We start from the raw sequence: 27816 nt of genomic DNA, 5'->3' as shown, positions 1-27816 counted from the left end.
AGGATTAGGGGTGCGTGGGTTGGTGCAAGAACCTGTTAATTGTGGAAACCTGATCACTGTAGGAATATAGTTGTTCCTGAAACTGATTGTGTATGACTTCCTGCCAAATGGTAGCAGTGTGCAGAAGGCATGGCCCAGAAGTGGAGATCCTTCAAAATTACTATTTTTGGAACATTCTTAAAGGGAGATGAAAGTCTCTTGATAAATAAATTAAAAATGATTATTAGCTGCATTTTCAACCGAGTATACATTTCTTTCCATTTGGTTAAATCAACTAACTATATTTCTAGGTGTCTACGAACGAACTGCAGATGCTTGTTGAAGATAGACACAAAATGCTGGAGTAACTCAGCGGGACAGGGAGCTTCTCTGGGGCAAAGGAATGGGTGACGTTTTGGGTCGAGGCCCTTTTTGAAGGGTCTCGACCCGAAACGTCACCCATCCTTTCCAGAGATGCAGCCTGTCCCGCGCTGAGTTACTCCAGCATTTTGTGCCTATCTAACTATATTTCAACATTTATTGGTCATGTATATTTGTTCAATCATTTACACTTAAAACAAATCTTATGAAAATGTGGAACTTAATCCAACTATAAGTACAAAACTTTGCTTTCTTCCAATACCCTATTTATGTAATTTACATTTCCTTGTTTTTTAAAGATGCTATTTGTCCTTGGTGCTACTTATTTATCTGTTTGAACTTCTAGAATACATATAAAGAAAATCTACAAAATCAAGACCTAAAAAAAACTCCGGATGGATTATGTTCCCTATCGCATGCTGCGATTTGTCTTTTTGAAGAGGTTTGTGACTTTTCATCCAGTTTGTAATCTGATCATACAAACTTAAAGTAGATGTAAATTGCTTCAGGCTTTTTCTAATTAAGTGCTATTAATGTGAAGATTTTTTTATATTGCTGATATATTGTGTGATTTTTATTTTTTGTTTGTAAACTCAGACACAGGCTTAAAATAATATATTGGATTCTTCTATGACTGAGCATTGTGTATATCATCTACGATGGACATTTTGAGATGGGAATCTTGCTAGGAGGGAATTACTTTTTTAAAAAACAGCAAACTTCCATCATCTTTACTGAAATATTAGGAAACATCACATCTCTCTGCCAACAAGTTAGGGGAAATAATGAGGAATTGTATCTGGTATGATGCAAATTAAAAAGGTTGATTAACTCGGCTCTCATCTTGAAGGATGAAGGTGGCAGTTTTTTTAATCCTCCCAATGCCCAATTAATTTGTGCTATTAATTTTCCTCTGCTGAATTTGCATTTATTGGAAAATAAGATGACTCAGTTATTCTATTTTTCCTTTCCTGATCCCCTGCCGTAATTATCTTTAACATCAGTTAATTTCTAAATGTTTAACATTTGAAAATGTTCATTTAGTACTTAACAAGCATTTATAACAAAAACCTCTTCAGTAAATTCCTGTGCTGTTCACACATTAATCCCAGGTTTTTTTTCTAAATTTTCTTCTCTACTCAAGTTCTCTTTTCTAATTAAACAATATCAATATAACATCTATCTAAAAAGTTTAAGGCCACACATTCCCCTGTCCCCTTGTAGCAACATGCACCACTTGCTGCATGCTATGGTATACTGTTCACTGCACTTAGAGACCAGTGCCCTGATATGAATTGATACAGTAAAGGGAAGGTACCTGTGCTAAATCTGGTGCCTAATTGTCACACTTGCTGCTTCCCTTAATTGGAAGCATTGGTAACTGAAACCACGCCTGCACTTTTGCATGGGGATTGGAATCCATAACCTCTAGCCTGTTGCATCGTAATGAATTGGCCTGCGTGAGCCACACATTGCTGAATTAGTACTCCAATTCTGTTGCCTGTCTTGGTGAAAAACTAAAACTGGGAAGGCGGCGCAACCGTGGCTAACGAGGGAAATGAAGGATAGTGTTAAATCCAAGGAAGAGGCATATAAAATGGCCAGAGGAAGCAGCAAACCGGAGGATGGCGAAATTTAGAATTCAACAATGGGGTTAGTTAATTAAGATGGGGAGGAAATAATTAATTAAGGGGGGATATAGAGCATGAAAGAAAGCTTGAGGGGAATATAAAAACTGACTAAAAGCTTATTTAAGATATGTGAAGAGGAAAGGATTAGTGAAGACAAATTTAGGTCACAGTCAGAAACAGCTGAATTTATAATGGGAAACAAGGAAATGGCAGACCAATTAAATGAGTACTTTGATTTTGCCTTCCCGAAGGAAGACAGAACCAATCTCCCAGAAATACAAGGGGACAGAGGATCTAGTGGGAGGGAGGAACTGAAGGGAATCCACATTAGTCAGGAAATGGTGTTAGGTAAACTGTTGGGACTGAAGGCAGATAAATCCCCAGGGTTTGATGGTCTACATCCCAGAGTATTCAAGGAGGTGGCCCTAGAAATTGTGGATGCTTTGGTGATCATTTTCCAGTGTTCTCTCGACTGGCTACCTCCAGTCCACAGGAACTGATCCAATGTAACCCCACTATTTAAGAAAGGAGGGAGAGAGAAAATGGGGAATTATAGACCAGTTAGCCTTACATCGGTAGTGGGGAAGATGCTTGAGTCGATTATTAAAGATGTAATAGCAGTGCATTTGGAAAGCAGTGACAGGATTGGTCAAACTCAGCATGGATTTATGAAGGGGAAATCATGCTTGATTAATTTCCTGGGTTTTTTTGAGGATGTAACAGTAGAATGGATAAGGGAGAGCCAGTGGATGTTGTGTTATCTGGACTTTCAAAAAGACTTTGACAAGGTCCCACACAAGAGATTGGTGTGCAAAATTAGAGCACATGATATAGGAGGTAGGGTATTGACATGGATAAAGAACTGGTTGGCAAACAGGAAGCAAAGAGTAGGAATTAACAGAATGGCAGGCAGTTACTAGTGGGTTGCTGCAAGGTTCAGTGCTGGGACCCCAGTTATTTACAATATATATTAACGATTTAGACGAGGGAGTTAAATGAAACATCTCCAAATTTGCGGATGACACAAAGCTGGGTGGCAGAGTGAGCTGCGAGGAGGATGTTATGAGGCTGCAGGGTGACTTGGATAGGTTGGGTGAATGGGCAGATACATGGCAGATGCAGTATAATGTGGATAAATGTGAGGTTATCCACTTTGGTGGCAAGAACAGGAAGGCGTGATGAAAGAATGGGTCGACTGGGTTTGTATTCACTGGAATTTAGAAGGATGAGAGGAGTCTTATAGAAGCATATTAAATTCTTAAGGGATTGGGCACTAGATGCAGGAAAAATGTTCCCCGTGTTGGTGGAGTCCAGAACCAGGGGTTACAGTTTAAGAATAAGGGATAGGCCATTTAGGACTGAGATGAGGAAAAACTTTTTCACCCAGAGATTTCTGAATCTGTGGAATTCTCTGCCACAGAAGGCAGTGGAGGCCAATTCATTGGATGTTTTCAAGAGAGAGAGATTTAGCTCTTGGGGCTAACCAAATCAAGGGATATGGGGGAAAAAGCAGGAACGGGATACTGATTTTGGATGATCAGCCATGATCATATTGCATGGTGGTGCTGGCTCGATGGGCGAATGGCCTACCCCACCAATTTTCTATGTTTCTATGAAGCAAAATTATTTTTCACTAATTACCTCCATAAAAATTGTTTTCATCATATGATTTTTAATTTCAGATACCATAATTAAATGATATTTAGCACTAACCCTATCATATGTACTAATATATATAATGTACTATCATGTTAATTTTGAAATTGTTTGACATAGTCGTTTCCTGGGATTTGTAACTATATACTGTATTTACAACAGATGTTTATATAACTAGATCTTCAATGGTGTTTCAGGATCAAGTGCGGTGTGTGGGTAAAACTTAAAAACAGTGATAGAAACAATTTGATCCTGAAAAAGAGGGAATTGGGAAATAGGTTGATGGGAGTAAAAATGTCCATGGAAGATGGAGAAAATGTAAGAGAGGGTGCTCTATTTGATTTCTTTCCCCGTAAGTTCAGAAGTATATTTTCCTTTCAGCCCATGCACGGACAGTGGAAATCATTTCAAGAAAGGCTTCACCCTTGAAATTATCTGAATATTTAATACTTTGTCAGCAGGACAATTAAAATAACTGTATTTGAGTACATTTCAGAGAGTATTCACGCAGGTGAACAAAATTAATAGTGGTTGCAATTATATGAACAGGTGAATGGCAATGCAGCCCGCCCGTCACATTGTTTTATGAGAGGTGACACTGATACATGGCTGAATGTCATAGCATATCTAATGAATATATTATATCAAGATTTTTTTTAACAACTGGTTGTTGACAAAATATTGTTGGATGTAATGAACGGAGTAAAATCTGATAGCCTTTCCAGAACATGCTACTTATTCTCAGAGCGGCTTAATTTGGAGTATTATGTTTGATCTTGGTCACCCTGCAACAGAGAACATTTACAAGGATGTTGCCAAGACAAGGGTCTGAGCTATATGGAAAGGTTGGGCAGGCTAAGACTTTATTCCTTGGAGTGCAGGAGGCTGTAGATTGTGATCTTGTAGGGGAATGTAAGAACCAGAGATCATACGTTTAAGGTGAGAGAGGAAAGGTTTAATAGGAACACGAGGGGCAACATTCCCACTCAGGATGGTGGAAAGAGCTGCCAGAGGAGGTAGTTGAGGCAGGTACTGTAACAGCATTTAAAAGACATGTGGACAAGTACATGGATAGTAAGGGTTTAGAGAGTTATGGGCCAAACGAGCAAATAGACAATAGGTGCAGGAGTAGGGCATTCAGCCCTTTGAGCCAGCACCGCCATTCACTGTGATCATGGCTAATCATCCACAATCAGTACCCCGTTCCTGCTTCCGCCCCATATCCCTTGACTCCGCTATCTTTAAGAGTTCTATCTAACTCTCTCTTGAAAGCATCCAGAGAATTGGCCTCCACTGCTTTCTGAGGCAGAGAATTCCACAGATTCACAACTCTCTAGGTGTATACAAGCCCAGTCGCTCCAGTCTTTCAACATACGACAATCCCGCCATCCCGTGAATTAACCTCGTGAACCTACGCTGCACTTCCTCAATAGCAAGAATGTCCTTCCTCAAATTTGGAGACCAAACATGCACACAATGCTCCAGGTGTGGTCTCACTCGGGCCCTGTACAACTGCAGAAGGACCTCTTTGCTCCTATACTCAACTCCTCTTGTTATGAAGGCCAACCTACCATTAGCTTTCTTCACTGCCTGCTGCACCTGCATGCTTACTTTCAGTGACTGATGAATAAAGGTCACCCAGATCTTGTTGTACTTCCCCTTTTCCTAACTTGACACCATTCAGATAATAATCTGCCTTCCTGTTCTTGCCACCAACGTAGATAACACATTTTTCCACATTAAACTGCATCTGCCATGCATTTGCCCACTCATACAACCTGTCCAAATCCAAAGCACTCGCTTAGATAGGGCATCTTGGTCGGCATGAATGAGTTGGGCTGAAGGACTTGTTTTCGTGCTGTATGTCTCTGTGACTTTAACTGATAAAGTGAGGCTTTTGTGTTCTCCAAGAGTCAGAGGTAATGTCATTGCTTTTCATATCTAAATAACTTGATTGGAATAGGATAACGTGTTTAAAATTTGTGAATGATACCAACCTTTGAGAAGCAACAGACCAATCAACAACAGGGCACAGCTAGACTAGCAGTGTGAACATGTAGAACATAGAACGATACTACAGTGTCTGTGCTGAACATGGTGACAAGACCATCTCTTATCTACCTGCACATAATCCATATCCCTCCAATCCCTGCATATTCATATGCCTACCCAAAAATGTTCTGACTGTCTACCTGATCTATGCCTCTCATAATTTTATATACTGCTATCAGGTCTCTCCTCAACCTCCAACGTTCCAGAGAAAACAACCTCTCCCTGCAGCTTATACACCCTAATCTAAGCCACATTCTGGTAAACCTTCTCTGCACCCTTTCAAAAGCCTCCACATCCTTCTTGTATTGGGGCCACCAGAACTGCACGTAACACTTGAAATGCAGCCTCACCAAAGTTGCATTATGACTTCTTGACTCTTATACTCAATACCTGCAAGCATACCATACGGCCTCGTTATCACTCCAGCTACTTAGAGATCCCAGCACAGATCCCTGTGGAACTCCACTGGTCACAGACCTCCAGCCTGAGTATTGTCCTTCAACCACAACTCTCTTCTCAGTAACCCAGCTCTGAATCCATTTGACCAAGTCACTGTTAATACCGTGCATTTTAATCTTCTGGATCAGCCATCCATGGGGAAACTTCAGCAGAACAACATGAGGGATGTGTGGAGCGTAATGAAGAGCATTCCAGGCTACAAGATGACCAGTGGCCTGGGGAGGGAAAGCAATCAGGACTGGGCCAACGAGTTAACCCTGTTTTTTAACACATTTGATGGAGGGGCCTCTGCCCAACCTCCCTCCTGCTCCCCAACAGACTCTTCCCTCTTAACCACCCCCCCCCCCCCCCCGGTCCACTTCCTCTGCCCTTTCTTTGTCGCACCTGACCAAGGCTGAGCAGGTGAGGAAAGAGCTGAGCAGACTCTGTCCAGGCAAAGCCACAAGTCCCAATGGTGTCAGCCCTAGGGTACTCAAGGCATGTGCCAGCCAGTTGTGCGGAGTACTCCAGCGTATCTTCAACCTGAGCCTGGCGAGGGTTCCTGTGATGTGGAAGACATCCTGCCTAGTTCCTGTACCAAAGAGGACATGCCCCAGCTCTTCCAATGACTACAGACCAACTACCTGACTGGATGATCATAGTATGTCAGGTTACAGAACCGTGTCTCAGACGTGGTAGTGAGCAAAACAGGGGCCCCTCAGGGGACAGTCCTCTCCCTTCCTTTCTGCCACCTGCAGAAGTTTTCGGATGACTCTGCAATTGTAGACTGCATCAGTGAGGGAAGGGAAGCTGAATATAGAGATGTAGTTAATGACCTTGTTGAGTGGTGTGGGCTGAATCACCTGCAGTTCAACACCGACAAGACTAATGAGTTAGTGGTGGATTTTAGGAGGAGAGGAACACCTCTGTCCCCTGTCTCTGTCAAGGGTGTGGATGTGCAGTTGACCAAGGAGGGCAAGTTCCTTGGAGTCTACCTGGACAGTAAACTGGACTGGCCCAGGAACACTGAGGCACTGTATAAGAAGGGACAGAGCCGTCTGTACTTTGTGAGAAGGCTCAGCTTTTTCAACGTATATGCTCTATCAATCTGTGGTGGCCAGTGCCATCTTCTTCGCTGTCATTTGCTGGGGTAGCAGGGCGAAGGCTGTGGACGCCAACAGAATTAACAAGCTCATCAGGAAGGCTGGCTCCATCCTGGGGGTGGAGTTGGATTCACTGGAGAGGAGGATGTTCCTCAAACTGCGGAACATCTTGGACAATACAGCTCACCCCCTCCATGACACACTGGTCAACCTGAGGAGCACCTTCAGCAACAGACTGGTTCCACCAAGATGTAGCACAGAACGCCACAGGAGATCCTTTTTCCCTGTGGCTATCAAACTGTACAACTCCTCCCCTTTCTGCCGTGGGGTAGACTGACTCCCCTTCCCACTTCCCCCCCCCCTCCCCTCCACAATCTTTGCACATCCCAATCCTGGACTTTCCACTCGTCATTTTAATTTCATGTTTCACGTTGTGTTTTATGACTGTTGGCAGTCTAATTTCCCTCTTGGGACAAATAAAGTTGTGTCATATTGTATCTTATCAAATGCCTTACCAGAATCCATATAGGCAACATTCACTGCCCTACGTTCATTGATCTCTTTCATCACTACCTCAAAAAACTTGATCAAGTTAGTAAGACATGCCCTGCCATGTACAAAACCAAGCTGATTGTCTCAAATTACCCCACACTCTTCCAAGTGGGAGTGAATTTTATCCTCTCCAATAGCTTCCCTACCACAGACATGAGGCACACTGGCATGTAATTTCCTGGATTCTCTCTACTTCTTAAATAGAGGAACAACTAGCTTCTCTCAGATCCTCCAGGACTTCACCAATGGCTAGAGAAGATGCAGATCTTTGTCAAGGCGCTCACAATCTCCTTTCTTGCCTCTCTCGATAACCATGATAAATCCTACCAGGTCCTGTGGATTTATCCACCTTAATGCTCTTGAAGAGAACCAACAGCTCTTCCTCCCTAATCTCAATCTGCTCTTGCATGTTAGTATTCTCCACACTGATCACACTGTCCTCTATGACCTTCTCCTTGATGAAAACAGATGCAGCATACTTGTTTAGCAACACACACATGTGACAAAACAGACATGTGACAAAATAGAGATGTGTGACGTACGAAGAGGCCATATGGTCTTAATGGCACAGGTCCAAAAGACACAAAGAGGAACTTAGGAATTCATGTATACAGATCTCTGAAGAGGCAGGAAATTTTGAGAAAATAGTTGCCAAATATGTGCTATTGGGTGCATGTTACTCTAAATGTGTAATATGATTTTTGTGTTATCTTTTCTTATTTACAGATTTGCAATTTAGCATTAGATTGCCTCTGCAGTACCAGTTCTCGTAACTCTCAAAGTCATGACAGTGAAACAAGTGCTGTGTATGTCTGGGGAAGCAACAGCAGCCATCAATTAGCAGAAGGGACTCTGGAGAAAATCTTACAACCCAAATTAGCACATGGATTTGCTAATGCAAAAACAGTAAGTGATTGGAAGAATTGTTGGCTAATTTTTTATATAAATTGTAATTTGAAAGCTAAATTTAGATAATCCACACCACCTTTATTTGAATTGATTTTACTGAACATGAATATGAGTCATTCATCTTTATTGTTTTGTTACTGAAATATTTATGTTGCAGTGATGATATTAATATACTACTTCTTCCCTCTCACTATGTCAATTACCTGCTTTCTGGTTTTGCCTGTATGAATAAACTACACCAATTTATGATGATTTATACATAGTAAACTGCACCTGCAATGATAGAAGAGGCGCAAATTTGGCTTATCTCACACTTTTTGTCTTTTCATCTCTGGCCCTTGCCCAACCATCTGCCAATCAAAAACTCCTATTACTTACCCAGAGATGTTGTTTGACCCACTGGGTTACTTCAGTACCCTGTCTTTTTTTTTGTAAACCAGCATCTGCATTTCCTTATGTTTTTACCTGTAACATTTAGTTTCTTTTCAATTATTTTCATTCAATTTCTTCACTGCATTTCAACTTGAATTTTATTGGAATTGTGCTTTGCTTTGATGGTTCAAGGTTGTAGATTTACAGCCAAGGCTGCTAGTATCGAACAGGAAGAACATGGATCCCCTTTGTACTTCTATTCCATTCAGTTTCACACTTTTTAAGAAGTGAATGAAGAGAGTCACCTCACTTTCAAACTGCAAATTTTCTACTGTATCACTTTTAATTCCTCTCATGTAATAGCACACACCTGCCTCCATTATCTTAATCAACCAGTCCCACTGTTGTAGAAATTATTTCTAAGCTCAAATCATTAAGATAAATTATGATTAATAGCAGGCCTAGAACAGGTCATTATCAAACACCACTTTTTATTTTCTTGCAGTTTGAATAATTATTCTTTTACTTCCCAATATTTGTTTTAACTTTAAGGCAACGGGAAATCCATTCAGAAGTATGTCCCCGATCTGGTCCTTCATCGCGGTCATGAGCCTACCATGTATTCCAAATTGGGAATAAAATTAATTTCAGCTTCATTAACCATGAACTAAAATGTCCAAGGAGAAGAGAATTTTCTTTGACGGTCTTGGTTGTTTTCTCTCTCTCACTTAACTCATAGGATGAAAGATGGCTTAATGAAATGAGATGTGACGGAAGCACTGAGGAAACAAATTATTTAATATCTGCTACAATGCAAAGAAGTCGGCTGCAAGTACAGCTGAGAGAAAATTGTTTGGCACATGGAAAAATAACATAGTTTTTGTTAGCTATATTTGCTGATACATCAAGAGGCACAACTCTGTAAATAGGTGTACTTTTTGTACTTTTCAATGTACTTTTTAGGAAAAATAACTTAATAACTTAATACTCTGTACTGCTTTGTACAGAGTAGATGTACAGGTTATTTTTTTAATGTAAATTTTAGAAAACTGCTTTTTTCTTCCAGATTGAGGCTGGCCAGTATTGCACATTTTCAGTTTCAGAAGATGGCTCCGTAAAAGCTTGTGGGAAAGGTAGTTATGGCAGACTTGGACTGGGTGACTCCAACAATCAGGCAGCGGCCAAAAAGCTCACATTTGAACCTCCTCGAAATATCCGTAAAATATCATCCTCAAAAGGTTCAGATGGACATACTCTAGCTGTAACTTCGGAAGGAGAGATGTTCAGTTGGGGAGATGGTGATTATGGAAAACTTGGACATGGAAATAGTGCGACCCAGAAATATCCCAAATTGATTCAAGGCCCATTACTTGGAAAGGTAGGTACCAATTGAAAGAAATATATATTTTAATTTTACAAATTTAATTTTTTGTTAGAAATATGACGTGGTTTCATCTAACAAATGACTGTTTGCTAGGTTGTATATCAGAGAAAGTATACCATCAAGATCCTTAACTGCATTGATGTGCAGAGGGAAATTGGGGTCCAAGTTCATTGCTTACTGGAAGTAGCAACGCAAGTAAATAGAGTGGTAAAGAAGGCATATGGTATACTTAACCTTAATCAGTTGGGGCATTAGTCTGGAAGTCATGTTGCAGATTAATAAAATCTTGGTTAGGCCACATTTGGGGTCTTGTGTGCAGTTCTGGTCGCCTATTGCTATTGAGGGCGTGCAGCGTAGGTTCACTAGGTTAATTCCCGGAATGGCGGGACTGTCGTATGTTGAAAGGCTGGAGCAATTAGGCTTGTATGCACTGGAATTTAGAAGGATGAGGGGGGATCTTATTGAAACATATAAGATAATTAGGGGATTGGACACATTAGAGGCAGGAAACATGTTCCCAATGTTGGGGGAGTCCAGAACAAGGGGCCACAATTTAAGAATAAGGGGTAGGCCATTTAGAACGGAGATGAGGAAGAACTTTTTCAGTCAGAGAGTGGTGAAGGTGTGGAATTCTCTGCCTCAGAAGGCAGTGGAGGCCAGTTCGTTGGATGCTTTCAAGAGAGAGCTGGATAGAGCTCTTAAGGATAGCAGAGTGAGGGGGTATGGGGAGAAGGCAGGAACGGGGTACTGATTGAGAGTGATCAGCCATGATCGCATTGAATGGCGGTGCTGGCTCGAAGGGCTGAATGACCTACTCCTGCACCTATTGTCTATTGAAAGATGTGGAGGGTTTGGAGGGGGTGCAGAACGGGTTTACAGAATGGTGCCTTGATTGGAGGGTATCACAAAATGCTGGAGTAACTCAGTAGGTCAGGCAGCATCTAGGAGAGAGGGAATGGGTGACATTTCGGGTTGAGACCCTTCTTCAGACTTGATTGGAGGGTTTAAGCTAGAAGGAGAGGTTGGACAAACTTGGATTGTTTTCTCTGGAATGTCAGAAGTTGAAGGGAGACCTGATAGAAGTATAGAAAATTATGAGAGACATAGATAGGGTAGATCGTTAGAACCTTTTTTTCGCATGGTGGAAAAGTCAGACTGGAAGGCCATAATCCTAGGTCAGAGCGGGACAGTTTATAGGAGATGTGCAGGGCAAGTATTTTACACAGAGTATAACTTACATACTATCTTCTTGAAAATATTGAACTGAACAGGTATTGAATCAGGAAGTCTACATGATCAGAGTTGTCCGAGGTTATGGGGAGAAGGCAAGAAAATGGGGTTAGGAGGGAGAGATAGATCAGCCATGATTGAATAGCGGAGTAGACTTGATGGGCTGAATGGCCTAATTCTACTCTTATCACTTACGACCTTATCACAGGATGTAGGCTGATCCTCGAACTTGAGCTCAATGGAAAAGTATAATTCAAGGACAGAGATGAGTGGGATAGAGAATTTTAAAATTACAAATGATCAGAACCCCGCAGTTTTACTTAGCAACTGTACGGACGAGTGCTTGAATGGTTTATGTTTGGTACTCCTCTGTAGTCAATAGAGAAAAACAACATTGTGTAATACATTTTAAATAATATAAGGAAATAGCTATTTTAGCTTTTAAGTAATATTTTTGCCCCTGGCTAATCTTCTAATGTTGATTAAAACACGTACTACAAGGCTGGCAGTCATTATCACTTTCTATAGTCTTACAGGATAGAAACAGGCCCTTCGGCCCAATTCATCCATGCCGATGTCCCATCTAAGTTAGTCCCATGTGTCGCGTTTGGCCCATATCCCTCTGCACCTTTTCTATCCACATTCCTGTCCAAATGTCGTTTAAATGTTGTTATTGTACCCTCTTCAACTATTTCCTCGAGGTGAGCTCGTTCCATATCCTCGCCACCATCTGTGTGAAAAAGATGACTGAGGTTCATATTAAATCTTTCCACTCTCATCTTAAATCAATGCCCCAGCAAAAGACTATGTGTATTCACCTCATGATTTTCTATATAAGATTACCCCTCAGCCTCCTGCATTCTAAGGAATAAAGTTCTAGCCTACCCAACATCTCGCTATAGCTCAGTCCTTTGACTCCCGGTACAATCCTGGTTAATCTTTGCAGTCTTTCCGGCCTAATGGCATCTTTCCCATAGCTGGGTGACACAATACTTCAAGTTCAGCTTCCTCAACGCCCTGTACAACTGTAATATATCATCTCAAATTCTGTACTCTATTGCCAGGCCAGCGTTCAAAAGCCTTCTTAAGTTTCATATCTACCTGCAACATCAGTAAAAGTAGCAGCATCTTTTGAGAGATAGAAACGTGAGAATTTATGAAAAGTCATTGATTTGAAGTGTTGGCTCTACTTCTCTCTCCACAGATGCTATTAGACCTGCGTGTTTTCAGCATTTTCTATTCCCTTTTCACAAACTGTAGATTTGCTCTTCTCCATCCCTGCTGATGACAGTTCTGCAGCTCAAGCAGACTGCTTCCAATCTTTTGTGTCATACCTGACCACGATTGAACTTTGGATTGCATCGCCATGCTACCACTAAGACTACTTGTTTCTACTCGCACAGTATCACCTTATTGCAGTACATGCTTCAACTCATCTGCTGATGGAACTCTTATCCTTGTTCTATGTATACTCGGTACAGGACAAAGATCAAATATCATTTACCCATCACCTCTGTTCCATGGGACATTCATAGACTTCTTTGTTTATGGCAATCCCTCCGCTTTAAAATTCTTGTTATTAATTTCCTCAATGGACCCTCCATTTCCTATGTAAACATAGCACAAAAAGTAAGGAGATTTGTGTTTGGTGGATTATTTCTTTGTTGTAACAATGCTTCTTGGCAATAAATCTTATACCGTTGGAAAGCCTGTTTATTTCCCTTTTAAATGGTGCCACATTTGTAAGGAACATGCATTTGTGGGATGAGCAGCAGAGCTGAGTATGTGGGTTGCGCCCATGAAAAATCTGCCAAATCTCTGCCAATGCCAAACAGCTTATTCTGCCATTGACTCTTGTTCTGTGTTGTTTGGTGGATTGGATGATTGAAGTCTGAAGAAACAAGACATATTGGCAATTTAACAATTTATTCATTTAATAAACAGGATCCTCAGTAGCGTGTGGAAGAACCATACACAGCCACAACAGCCTGGCACCTCCTCCTCATGCTGGTCACCAGCCTGGTCACACACCGTTGTGGGATGGCATCCCATTCTTCAACCAGCATTTGTCGCAAGTCAGCCAACGTGGTTGTGTTGGTCACTCTGGCACGAACAGCACGCCCAAGCTGATCCCACAAGTGTTCAATGGGGTTGAGGTCAGGACTGCTGGAAGGCCATTCCATCCTCTCCATTCCCAAATTCTGGAGGTAGTCTCTGAGAAACCCTGCTCTGTGGGGGCGAGCATTGTCATCTTGGAGGATAGAGTTCGGTCCCAGACTGTGGAGATATGGGATTGCCACTGGTTGCAGAATCTCATCTCGATATCTCTCTGCATTGAGATTGCCTCCAATGATGACAAGCCTCGTTTTTCCAGTGAGGGAGATGCCGCCCCACACCATCACACTGCCTCCACCAAAAGATGTTACTCTATCGGTGCAGCAATCAGCATAGCGTTCTCCGCGTCTTCTCCACACTTTGACCCTATGATCCAACTGCCGTAGGCAGAATCTGGACATCGCTGAATATAACGTTCCTCCACATGTTCAGGTTCCAGTGCACGTGTTGCCGACACCAGCGCAAACGGGCCTGACGGTTAAGGGCAGTCATGGCAGGCCTCCTGGCAGCCCTATGAGACCGGAGATCGGCTGCGTGCAGTCTGTTCCGAATTGTCTGGGCAGAGAGCCGTCGGCCATATCGTCCTGCCAACCTTGACTGCAAATCTGTAGAAGACAGCCTACGGTTCCTAAGTGCTGACAGGGTGAGGAAACGGTCTTCTTCGGGTGTCGTCTTCTTGGGACGCCCACTTTGCGGCCTGTCTCTGACATCCCCCGTTATATGGAACTTGGCCTTCACTTTGGAGATGGTACTAGGGCTCACTCCAAATAATGCCGCAACTTGGTTTTGTGGAACACCAGCTTGAAGTTGCCCTATCGCACGGGCCCTATCCAGATCAGTCAAACGTGGCATGCCGATTCTTGGAGCAGACACCTACTGACCACTGTAGCAGGGCCCATGCTCACAGATGCTGCCAATCAGGTGCCAATCAGGCACCTGATTGTCAGCACCTGGGGGTACCAGAAGCTCAAAACAAGAGTCAATGGCAACAGCAGAATAAGCTGTTTGGCATTGGCAGAGAAGATTTGGCAAATTTTTCATGGGCGCAACCCATATACTCAGCTCTGCTGCTCATCCCACAAATGCATGTTCCTTACAAATGTGGCACCATTTAAAAGGGGAATAAACAGGCTTTCCAACGGTATAAGATTTTTTGCCAAGAAACATTGTTACAACAAAGAAATAATCTACCAAACACAAATTTCCTTACTTTTTGTGCTATGTTTATGTGACAATCTTCAACCCTTTGAATCACAAAGATATCTTTGACTCTCTAATTCTGACCCCTCTATGTCAGTTCTCGTTATGAGCCTGTAGGAGTAATGTGGCCCTGCAATTCTGACCTCTTTAGCATTCCAAAGATTAATTATTCCTTCTTTAATAGTCATGGTTCTAGCTGCCATGGTTCTCAGCTCCGGAATTTCACTCTAAACTCTTAACATCTCTCTTCCTTTAAGATCTTCCTTAAAAATATTCAGTTTCATGTAACCAACATTTTTTGTTTATTATGTCAATTAAAGAGGGGATGGAAGGGGAGTAGGAGGAGAGGGGAGGAGGGGGTACTGCACCAATGCAGGAGAGGTTTGGACCCAACGGGTCCACTTGGTCTAGTGTCAATTAAAATTCAATAATATTGGTATTTCCCAATAGCAGTTCTGTAATACAATATATTAAACATAAATATTCAGAATTGAAGCAGTGTAGAGATAATATAATGGAAGTGTGATTCATGTGATAGTTGTTAACATTGAATTCAATAAGCTGCTAGCAAAATAAAAGATGTTCCAGTAAATTGGTCAAGTATGGTATTTTTTCTGATAATGATGATATCCATCCATCCCTCCCTCCCTCCCTCCCTGGAGGGGGGGATGGGGGCGTGGGGTAGGGGGGATGGAATGGGTCAGTGGAGGGAAGAGGGGGGATAAGGGGGATTGAGTGGGGGGGTTGAGGGTGCTACACCAATACAGGAAAGGCTATGAATCCAGGGCTCACTCAGTGACGACACCCTCTCCCCTTCCGTTCCCCCTCTACGAGGAATGGGCCCAACGGGTCCACTTGGTCTAGTCTTAAATCTAAAAATGCAACTATTTTCCTGACATCAAGGACAAAGGAACTATTTCTAAAGTGTAGTCACTAATTATATTTATGTCATAGTATGTAATGTTGAAATTATTTGCAATATGAATATTAAAGATTGATAGTAACTAATATGTATAATTTTCTTTTGTAGATTGTGATCTGTGTGTCAGCAGGGTACAGACACAGTGCATCAGTGACATCCGATGGAGAACTTTATACCTGGGGAGAGGGAGATTTTGGTAGACTTGGTCAGTACCTACTGTAAACCAGATTATTCTTTTAGTTTACTGCTCTGCAATGTAATGGGAAGCCACCTAATTCTTAGTTGAAATGTCCAGTTAAAAACTGGATAGAAATAATGTTTAAGTAAATATTTTGTTCATCAGCGTAAGCTAGTATCATTTGCCTGGTTGTGGCTTATATCCCTCTCAACCTATGCACCCAGCCAAATCCATGCACTAGTCCACCGGGTGGCACCACCAGCACTGGCTGCCTCGCCAACTGTCTGTCCTTTCTACTGTTTTTTATTCTTTTAAGTATGTTAAATGTGTTTTAGTGTTTCTTGGTTTGTTTTATGGGGGGGGGGGGGAATTGGGGGGAAACTTTTTTCAATATTTTTCTTACCTCGACGGAGATGTGATTTTTCTCCGTATCGTATCTCCGTCCTCACTGCGGCCTAACATCGAGAAGTTGGCGGCCTTTCCTGGAGACCGGCCCGGCGCTTAAAGGCGCGGATTTTAAAGTCATATAGCTTGCGATCCTTTGCCGAGGATCGACTGTGGAGAGCTCCAACCGCGGGGCCTGTGGACTTTAACATCGTGAAGCCCGTGGTCTCTGGTAAGAAGAGGCCGACTCGGGAGCTCCATGCTGCGGAGAGAGTTTCAACCATCCCGAAGTGGGGAGTTTCGATCATCCCGACGCGAAGGCTTGGACAGTTGGCAGTGGCGACTGCGGATGGTTCAACAGCCCCGACCGCGGGTGAACAAAGAGGGAGATGATTGTACTTTATTACCTTCCATCACAGTGAGGAATGGGGAATCTGCTGTGGTGGATGTTTATGTTCAATTTTATTTTATGTGACTGTGTCTGTTGTTTTTCACTTAGTATGGCTGTGTGGTAACTCAAATTTCACTTCACCTTAATTGGTACATGTGGCAATAAATTGATCTTGAAATCTTGAAATCCATGCACCCAGTCAAATCCATGCACCCAGCCAAGTGACTTTTAAATGCTGTTGTAGTACCTGCTTCAACTACCTCCCATGGCAGTTGGTTTCATCTACCCACCATCCTCTGAGTGAAAAGGTTGCCTCTCAGGTTCCTATTAAATCTTTCTTCTCTCATTTTAAACCTAGAGTGAAATTAAATGTCACATTTTTCTTAGAATTTTAAAATGTAGTCAATCCATGAAATTAAGGTACAGCTTTCATTGATTTTCACTGACACATGGACAGATAGAAGACGATGGGCCAATTACAGGCAAATGGGATGAGACTAGTATGCCAATTTGGTCATTGTGGACAAGGTGGGCCAAATGGCCTGTTTCCGCATTGTTATGGCCCGATGATTCTTTGACTGATTTGAGCAAAAGCACCGTGTTTTAAAATCCTCCTTTGGAGTCATAATTCAATGCATAAGGATAATTCATTAAAAAATATTCTCGTTTATTCATATTCAGTAAGATTGTGACTGATTTTTCTATGTCCTTGAAGATTTAACACTGTGTTCTTGTCCATTGGTAAATGAGAAGCATTTTTATTGTTTTAAAATTAAGTGTAGAATTCCAAACATTTAAATTTTGTAATTTATGCAAGTAATATTTTGAAATGTTAGTTATTTGCTGTTGCAGTTTTCATTTCAAGGTGGCTGAATATGTCTGAGGTTATGTATCCTTCTGGTATCTAACTTACCTGTTTCTTTCAAATCATAGGACATAGTGACAGCCGTAGTCGTAATCTACCATCTCTTGTTAAAGATATAAGTAGTGTTGGCCAAGTAGCTTGTGGCAGCTCCCACACTCTTGCTGTATCTCAGGATGGACGAACGGTTTGGTCATTTGGTGGGGGTGACAATGGTAAGCTTTCACCATCTTTATTTAGCCAACAATAATCATTGTAAATTGTTATAGTCAATTTACAATGATGCCCCAAAGGTGTCTCTAACAATGCAGCTTTATTTCTCAACTACATTCCGCCCTTTGGCAATATAATCCCAAACCCCTCAGGTATTAGTTTCTATGTGTTTGCTATAACCACACCTAGCTCACAACTACGTTGTGTAGTTCCTGCATTGTCTCTAAATTGTCAGGTATTTTGTGTGTTATTTTGCAATGCCTGTGCAGATAATTCCTCAAACTAATATCAGAAAGACCAACGGTTTTGTGTGATCTTTGTCACAAATTCTGTTTTAATTTCCATTGATTCCATCAATAGATTGACATCATCACCGGCATCTCTCTGAAACTGAACTGTGCTCCTTGTGCCCTAAAGATTGTTAAAATCAACTGTTTCACTTCAGTAATGTCCTTGACTCCACACTTGCCTCAGTCCATTTAATTATGGCTTTACAAATTGACTATTCTAACAGTATTATTCTATCCAACATAAAACTGAGGTCCTTAACGCTCTGAAGTCTGCATCCTGAAATATGCGGTCACAATCAGCCATCACATTACTTCGCATGCATTACCTCACTTGGGTGAATTAAACTTATCACCTTTGTTTTCAATCCTATAAGAGGTGATGCCTCTTTTAGGTCAGAATTGTCAACCCCTAATATTGATTCTGTGTCCCCTGGTTCTAGACATTTGAGGTCTCAGGCAATATCATTCTTGCACCTAATCCATTAATCCTAATGCCAGACTTCCAGCTGTCTGTCCTCCAAAGCCTCCAACTTTATCATTCCCCAGCCCCGCACTTTTTATCTTCTTCCCAAAATCCACAAACAGAACTGCCTGGCAGACCCATTGTTTCTGCTTGTTCATGTCCTACTGAATTAATTTCCATCTACTTCGACTCTATCCTATCCCACCCTACCTAAATCCAAGGCACCTCACACACTCTTCGTCTCTTCAATGACTTCCATTTTCTAGGCCCCCACTACCTCATCTTTACTATGGATGTTTAGCCCCACCAGGAAGGTCTTAGAGGTTTCTTCCTCGACTGCAGAACCAGCCTATTTCCATCTACTAACAGTCTCTTCCGCCTAGCAGAGCTGGTCCTTGCCCTCAACAACTTCTCCTTTGACTCCTCCCACTTCATCCAAATCCAAGGCGTAGCTATGGGCACTCGCATGGGCTCCAGCTATGCCTGCCTCTTTGCAGGATACGTCAAACAATCACTGTTCCAGGCGTATACTGGCCCTATCTCCGAATTCTACATCTAGCTATCTAGACTACACTTCTTCCCACCCTGTTTCATGTAAAGACTCTATCCCCTACTCCCAATTCCTCCGTCTACGTCGCAACTGCGCCCAAGAAGAGGTGTCCTGTACCATGTCATTGGAGATGTCCTCATTCTTTAGGGAATGGCGGTTCCCCTCTTCCATTTTAGATGAGACCCTCACTAGGGACTCCTCGATATCCCGCAGCTCCGCCCTTGCTCCCCCTCCCTCTCCCTCCATTTGTAACAGGGACAGAGTGCCCCTTGTCCTCACCTTACACCCCATCAGCCATCGCATACAGAACACTCCATTGTCGGAGTGAAGCCCAGCGCAAATAGGTGGAACAATACCTCATATTTCGCTTGGGCAGCTTACACCCCAGCTGTATGAACATTGACCAAGTAGCCCTTGCTTTCCCTCTCTCTCCACCCCCTCCCCTTCTCAGTTCTCCAGCCAGTCTTACTGTCTCCAACTACATTTTATCTTTGTTTGCTTTGTTCTCCCAACTAACAATGATCAATTCTACATTTTCCTTGATCTCCATTCCCTTTGTCCTGATTTCACACCTTACACTTCCTTAGTCCATACACTTCTTTATCTATGTACCACCCACTCCCCTGACATCAGTCTGAAGAAGGGTCTCGACCCAAAACATCACCCATTCCTTCTCTCCAGAGATGCTGCCTGTCCCGCTGAGTTACTCCAGCATTTTGTGTCTAAGCCTAATGCCAGTTTGGTCCTTGGCATTATTGCTGTTAAATGACTATCTACGGTAATGCTGGCTCGTTTACTCACAGTAAATTACATTGAGATTTTTTACACTCAAGAACATTTTCCATAAGGGCTGAGGTTTTGTTTTCAGTCAATGTATCATTTTAGCACCTCTATGTCAATGCATCATAACAACCATCAGGTTATGTGTTCATATTACAGTATATATTGATTTTGATGTATGAGAAAATATAGTTCTTGTATAAATGTACTGGTATTTTCAACACATCTTAGTCTCAACAAACAGTCATGATAAAACAATTCAATGGATTATCATAACCTTCACTATTTATAATAATCCAGGTAACAAATTAAAAGAAATATGGCTATGTGCATATGAATATTTTTTTAATATAATTTTCACAGGATACACAGAAGTTATATTACATTTAGCATTTAAATGTATTTTTCTCACCCATACCTTGAACAACTACGTAATGGTTCTCGGCTGTACCTCAGGTTCTTGCATTCACCTCTTTGCAAGGTTTCTCTTTGCTCTCAGGAGAACATAGACGATTCCATAGCATCATATCATATCATATATCTACAGCCGGAAACAGGCCTTTTCGGCCCTCCAAGTCCGTGCCGCCCAGTGATCCCCGTACATTAACACTATCCTACACCCACTAGGGACAATTTTTACATTTACCCAGCCAATTAACCTACATACCTGTACGTCTTTGGAGTGTGGGAGGAAACCGAAGATCTCGGAGAAAACCCATGCAGGTCACGGGGAGAACGTACAAACTCCTTACAGTGCAGCACCCGTAGTCAGGATCGAACCTGAGTCTCCGGCGCTGCATTCGCTGTAAAGCAGCAACTCTACCGCTGCGCTACCGTGCCGAGCACTAATCCAAAAAGCAGTAGCAGCATCCTGGATGTCCTGGTACAGCACAGGAACAGGCCCTTTGGTCTGTTTAATCTATGTGCCAAATACGATGCTAAATTAAACTAATCCCCTCTGCATGAAAGTGATCCATATCCTTCATGATAGCATTCTGGTTAACCTCCATTACACCCTCCACAGCGTCCACATCCTTCCTATAATTGGGCAACCCGAATGGCACACAATACACTCCATATGTTGCCAAAGCAAAGTTTCATAAAGCTGCACCATGACTCCGGATTCTTATAACCAATAAACCTCAATGCCTTCTTTACACTCTACCTACTTGTGTTGCCATGTTTAAAGACCTATGGAATTTAATCCCAAGATCCTTGTGTACATCAATGTTGATAAGGGTCTTCCTATTTTGTATAATTTCACCTTACAATTGACCTTCCAAAGTGCAACACTTCATACTTGCTCGGATTAAACTTCATTTGCTGTTTTTCCTCTCGTATCTGTAACCGATCCTGTGGTATGCTTTGATAGCCTTCCGCACTGTCTGCCACTCCACCAATTTTGGTGTTGTATGCACACATAACCAGCCCATGTACATTTGCATCCAAGTTATTTATATATATATAGAGAGAGATAGAGATCTCAAACAACACTGATCCCTGCAGAACACCACTGGTTGTAGATCTCCAGCCAGAACAACAACATTCCACCACTACCTTCTGTCCTATCTGGGTAAGCCAGTTCTGAAACGACCAAGTCCTGGCATCTACTTAGTTCGTGATTGATCTTACTCAAATAAATTATTTTACCATTATCATGGTGTTGTTATTGTTTATTGGGAGTATTTGTATATAAATTGATTTCTATTTAACAAAAATAACGCTAAAGTTGTGATAAAGATACGTCCTTCCATTGGTTATAGGTAAGCTTGGTCATGGAGACACTAACCGAGTGTACCGGCCAAAGGTAATTGAAGGCTTCCAAGGACTGTATATTAGGAAGGTTTGTGCCGGAAGCCAGTCTTCACTTGCATTGACTTCTGCTGGGCAGGTAAGATGGAATTCAGATATGGATAAGGGATAATTGAGTCCAAGGGTTTATGTATATTCTGATTCTAAAATGTATGCAAAATCCATGGAAAATCACAGTCAGAATCAAAGCCTACAAAATGGAAAAGAAAATGTTTATACAGAAATTTGTGTAGATTATAAAAATGTGCCATTTATAGAGTTATAGAGTGATAGCGTGAAAACAGGCCTTTCAGCCCAATTTGCCCACACTAGCCAACATGTCCCAGCTACACTAGTCCCACCTGCCCGCATTTATGTAAGTGGTAATCATGATTACATGATAAGAAATTGAAAATCTTTAATATCTTTAAATCTTTAAAATGAATAAATAAGCTAGAATGTATATGATTTCTCCAGATTTTAATTTTGTATGATAAAGTAACTGGGACATACATTTCCATATTTTTATTCTATTTGTAAACTAGAATTTGAATACAGCTCCTACTTGCAGACAAATGAGAGATGGTTGCTATGGTTTCAATTGTACACTTCTGTACAGGTGTTCAGAAAGTTAACTTTTTTGCAATTCCACAATATTGTAATGGCAATTTGCAATAGTTTCTTTTGAAGTTGGAATTTTGAAATCTGCACAAGAACTTTGATCGTAGTGAAACTGCTTTAAGGCTTGTCACAATATTTGTGTAACCAAGCTTCCCTGCCCCTTTGGTTCCTCTCTCTGACTTCCTCTGCTCCCCTTTGTCACTCCATTTTGTTTTGATAAATTATACTGCAACTATTTTTATAATTCCGCTTGACCTCTATTGGCTGCACACACTTTTGATGTGTTGTAACTGCAATGGTGAAAAGGTACAAAGCAAGTAAACACTAAACTTCAGAATGTAGGAAATTATGTGGATTGTCAAGACCCAAAAGTCATGGTCTGTAAAATAGTAGATTCATTCTATCCCAAATTATATTTTCTCTCCAGGTGTTTGCTTGGGGCAGTGGCTCTTGTTTAGGAACTGGTTCTTCAGAAACAACAGCTCTTAGACCACGACTAGTTGAGGAGCTGAATTCAACCAAAATCATTGATATTTCTTGTGGAGATAGCCATTGTCTAGCACTAACTCATGGTAAGTTGCACATAATATTAAAAGCATTCTGTAATTCTGGAGAGAATATCCTCCAATGATTGAATGTGATTTGATATTTCATCTTAAAAATGAGTTTTAGATCCAACATTAAACCTGATGACTAATAGCAACATGAGTGCTAATATAACTGGAAGCTCACGGGAACTGAAAATATTTTTTGAGCTTCTGTAATGTATTACTGGAATGCAAGTAATAGAGTCAGGCCAACCAATGTGCCTTGGTGACCGCAAGAATAGGACATTTACAAATGGGCTAATTGAGTGTTTCAAGAAGGTGGTTAGAGGCCTATAAGAATAGGTTGGGAACACAGAATTAGGACAATTAACCGTATGTCATTTGAAAATTAGCATGGACTGGTAGAGTCAATCAAAAAGTTCTCATTTGCATTTTCTATTTAATTCGATATTCAGGATATAGGTAATGACTGCAACCAAAGAAAAGCTCTTGCATTTTGTTTTTCCAGACTTTATTAGTTTATTTGCAATGCAGTACCGCACAATTTGACTTCAAGTCTGAGGGTATAACTCTAGTTATGGAAAATTCCTGTTTAGAGATTATTTAATGAAGGTAATTGTTGATTTTGATCTAAACCTTTTAGTATGACTTGTAATCACTAAATATAAATTTAGATCTTGCAAGTCATATTAAAGTTATTTTTCTTTTTTTTAACCCTTGCTATGTTCACATCGTAGACACTTTCTAGTTATTCCACATGCCTAGCTGTAAATAAACTGAAAATATCACCTTTTTATTTTATTATGTGCACCAAATTGATGCAAGGAGAAATGTCTCATCAATATCTTTTTCCAGTTATTTCTTTTACCTTTAACTCGGAATAGTCTTATGATTAAAAATGGAGAACAACCCCAAGAGCTAAGGGTGTCCTCAGGAGGATTCTTGTGGAAAAAAATTCCACTTGTATGGATAAGTACAACTCTGACAATACACGTGAAGCTAGACATAATCGATAACAAAGTAACATGTTCAATCATCATCCAGACGATCATCTTCATCATTCACCCTGCCAGAACGTTGGTTGCATCACCTTCAAGATGAAGAATTGCAGCGTGCCTTGGGAGTAACACTCAATTGAAACCCAATGCTTCAAAGTTCCCTTCCATGCCCATATGATGCGCTTTGCTGGCTTGTAGATATGTTGGAGCCACAAGGAATTGCTGGTTTACAACAACAAAAAAAGGCACAAAGTGCTGGAACAACTCAGCGGGTCAGGCAGCATCTCTGGAAACGTGGATGGTTGGCTTTTCAGTTTGCGACCCTTCTTCAGATGGACAATAGAATATATTGCTCTACTCTCATTGCTGTTGGGTTTAAATTATTAGCTCCCTTATTAAAGCAATGTGAGTACACCTCCATGCAGACATAAATAGTTCAAGTCATTAATCATTGCTGCCAAATTGAGAATAGACAATAAATGTCATAAATTAAATTTTAGAAAATACTACAGCATTTAAAATTGTGATTACTGATTACCATAGGATAGTACCCAGTATGATGGCTGCTGATGTAAATTTTATAAATCCCAATCTTTATTCTTTCATACAAAATTGTGTTTTGAAACCCAAGGCACACTCAACCTAGCAAAAAAAGCCACGCAATACAAAAATATTAAGAAAGCATTGCTGTCACAAAGTATGGATAGATCAGCATATGAAATAACAGTATCAGTAACAGCAACGTCATTTGATATGTAAAAATAATGTTGCAAAGGAAAATACATGCAGCAGATCATTGGGTTATATTTTAGACAATAGACAATAGGTGCAGGAGGAGGCCATTCGGCCCTTCGAGTCAGCACCGAATTTTCATTGGTCAATCAACAATGCTTTGTACAGAACCTTGAATATGCAAAATGCTTAAGTTCTTCAGAAACGTAATCAATACTGGGATAAATAAAAAGGGAGTGACTGAAATCTTAGATAGTTGAGTATAAGAACAGAACCTTTGAGGCTATAGGTACAGCTGCCATCTGTAGAATAAGTTAAGGAATGCATGATTACATTGATCATATGTTTTTTTGAGATTTTATTGGTGGGAGCATTGAGACCATGGCAAAATAATAACTCAAGATTGAGAATTTTCAATTAGACATGTGCCTTGGTGGCTTGGCACCATGTAGGGTACGAATGATTAGTAAGACACAACAAACTAAATGCAGGTATCAAAGTATTGGTTTTGAATTTTGTTTGTATTTGGTGAAAAGTTGACTAAGGCATTAAATTCAGTTAACTGACTCGATTACATTGTATGACATGTTTGTTTTCAGATATAATTCAAAGGTTTCAAAGGTCTTTTATTGTCACGTGTACCATTAAGGTGCACTGATATTCGAATTACCATACAACCATGTTAAAAAAAGTAACAAGACACACAACTACATAAAAGTTAACATAAACATCCACCACAGTGGATTCCCTACATTCCTCACTGTGATGGAAGGCAATAAAGTCTGATCCTCTACCCTCTTTATTCTCCCACGGTCGGGGCAGTCGAACCATCCGCAGTCGGGGTGATCGAAGCCCCCGCGTCGTGGCGATCGAAGCCCCCGCGTCGTGGCGATCGAAGCCCCCGCGTCGTGGCGATCGAAGCCCCCGCGTCGTGGCGATCGAAGCCCCCGCGTCGTGGCGATCGAAGCCCCCGCGTCGTGGCGATCGAAGCCCCCGCGTCGTGGCGATCGAAGCCCCCGCGTCGTGGCGATCGAAGCCCCCGCGTCGTGGCGATCGAAGCCCCCGCGTCGTGGCGATCGAAGCCCCCGCGTCGTGGCGATCGAAGCCCCCGCGTCGTGGCGATCGAAGCCCCCGCGTCGTGGCGATCGAAGCCCTCGCGTCGGGGCAGTCGAAGCTCCTGCAGCTTGGAGCTCCCAAAGTCAGTCTAACCAGGGACTGCGAGCTCCACGATGTTAAGTCCGCAGGCTCCCACAGTTGGAGCTCCGAGGTTGATCCCTGACAGGGATTGCCCGCTCCACGATGGTAAGTCCGCAGGCTTCCGCGGTTGGAACTCCCGAAGTTGGTCTCCAGCTCCTCGATGTTAGGCCGCAGTGCCGACGGAGATATGATATGGAAAAAAATCACATCTCCATCGAGGTAAGAGATTAAAAAAAGTTTCCCCCAACCCCCCCACCACCCACATAAAACAAACTAAAGAACTCTAAAACATACATTTAACACGCACTAAAAAAAACAACAAAGAAGGAAGGGACAGACAGACTGTTGACGAGGCAGCCATTGCTTAACTTAACCACCTTGTGGTATTTGAAATGTGTAATAAGAATTTATGTTTCTGATCCTAATAGACAATGAAGTGTATGCTTGGGGTAATAACGCAATGGGTCAATGTGGACAGGGGCATACATCAACCCCAATTGCTAAACCGAAGAAAGTAATTGGTTTGGAGGGAATGCCTATACAACAAATCACTGCAGGAACTTCTCACAGCCTTTCCTGGACAGCTGCTCCTACTGATAGGTAATGAGGTAACTTTACAGTTATACGTGCTATAAAATAATAAATTAACTGAACTTAGTTCTTTGAAATTTAAAAAACATGCTTTGAATTTCTATCTTGAATTTATACAGTTAAATATTAAATAAACAGAAGGTCAACATTTATAATGTACCATAGTTGTTGAGTTTTTAACAAACCCTATTTCTGACCTATCTTAATAAAAGTGAATGCACATCATTCAACATGGACAAGTGGTATGACCATTATAATATCAGAGCAAAATTGTTCATATTATAATTGAAACTTGTAACATTATAGTCCGGGTGAGACACAGTTTCATTTATCTATACCTGATTTGTGTTTCTGGTTAATCTAGTAAGTGTTCCATACATTCTGGATGTGGTCTTGGGCACTCATACATGTGATGCATTTCTTATGTCCCCATTATATTGCAACATCCAATATCTGCTAACTAATCATGCTTATGGATGAGGATTAGTTAAGGATGTCCACTAACTTGTCTCGGCAAAGATGCCATCAGTTCTCCCTCTGCTTACAATAGAAGAGGAGATAATCATAATCACTTCCCTTTCAGGTTGCCTCAAAACTATAGTTAGTTGTAATGTAGGAATCACAGCTCTAATTTGCATGCGCTCACTCCTACGCACATCATTATTGTGTTTGTAACCAGCTTTTTTATTAAGCTGACCTTGATTGTGAGTAATTAGTGACAGAACTGAACTGGCCTCAATTTCTTGGCTAAGCCACCATCTTCTATCTAGGATCACAACCTGTGTTCTATCCTCCTGCATTTTTGCTGATGATAAACTTTTAAAATTTTCAATTGTCTCACTTTTCCTACCCTTCCCCGTCCACCCTGCCGTTTGCATGCTTGAATTATAAAAGTGTTGACAGACTCTCTCATTCAATAGCACACATGTATTAAACATGTGGTGAGGTTTTTTACAGAAGATAATTCTCTGGTACCTCATTACACCCTATTACTTGTTGTTGAATGCTACTTTGTTTTGAATGCCTTTTGCACCCTAGTTAGTGCTCATGTATGAGTTGCATATTATGATTAAAAGAGTTAATCGCAATTTGAAAAGCTAATGATGGCGATTATTATATAACAAGTAGCAAGTATTACACAAAGATGTGTTCTGTTTATTTCCATGTTCTTCTTGTGCATATAATAAGGTGACTGATATGTGCCATGTCCTTGACATCCAGCATTAATTTTAACAGATTCAATGTAAAGCTTCTATGCCTCTTATCTAGACCACTTGATAATGTTGCAGATATTGAAAGTAGG

General features: G+C 41.3%; 1 protein-coding gene across 3 annotated transcripts in view; it reads left to right on the top strand.

Annotated features, from left to right (window-relative positions):
* LOC144591940 (putative E3 ubiquitin-protein ligase HERC1) overlaps positions 1-27816 on the top strand; it is a 209667-nt gene that overhangs the window by 23742 nt on the left and 158109 nt on the right. For all 3 annotated transcript variants that reach the window (XM_078395990.1, XM_078395980.1, XM_078395998.1), the window contains exons 3-10: positions 707-802; positions 8519-8698; positions 10140-10451; positions 16033-16129; positions 17811-17954; positions 21799-21926; positions 22875-23019; positions 26351-26522. In XM_078395990.1, coding sequence (XP_078252116.1) covers positions 707-802; positions 8519-8698; positions 10140-10451; positions 16033-16129; positions 17811-17954; positions 21799-21926; positions 22875-23019; positions 26351-26522 — 1274 coding nt within the window. The remainder of the gene's footprint in view (positions 1-706; positions 803-8518; positions 8699-10139; positions 10452-16032; positions 16130-17810; positions 17955-21798; positions 21927-22874; positions 23020-26350; positions 26523-27816) is intronic.

Source organism: Rhinoraja longicauda, chromosome 1 (assembly GCF_053455715.1).
Source record: "Rhinoraja longicauda isolate Sanriku21f chromosome 1, sRhiLon1.1, whole genome shotgun sequence".
Classification (NCBI taxonomy): Eukaryota; Metazoa; Chordata; class Chondrichthyes; order Rajiformes; family Arhynchobatidae; genus Rhinoraja; species Rhinoraja longicauda.
Note: the sequence above shows the minus strand (reverse complement) of the source record. Positions and strands in the feature narration are given on the sequence as shown.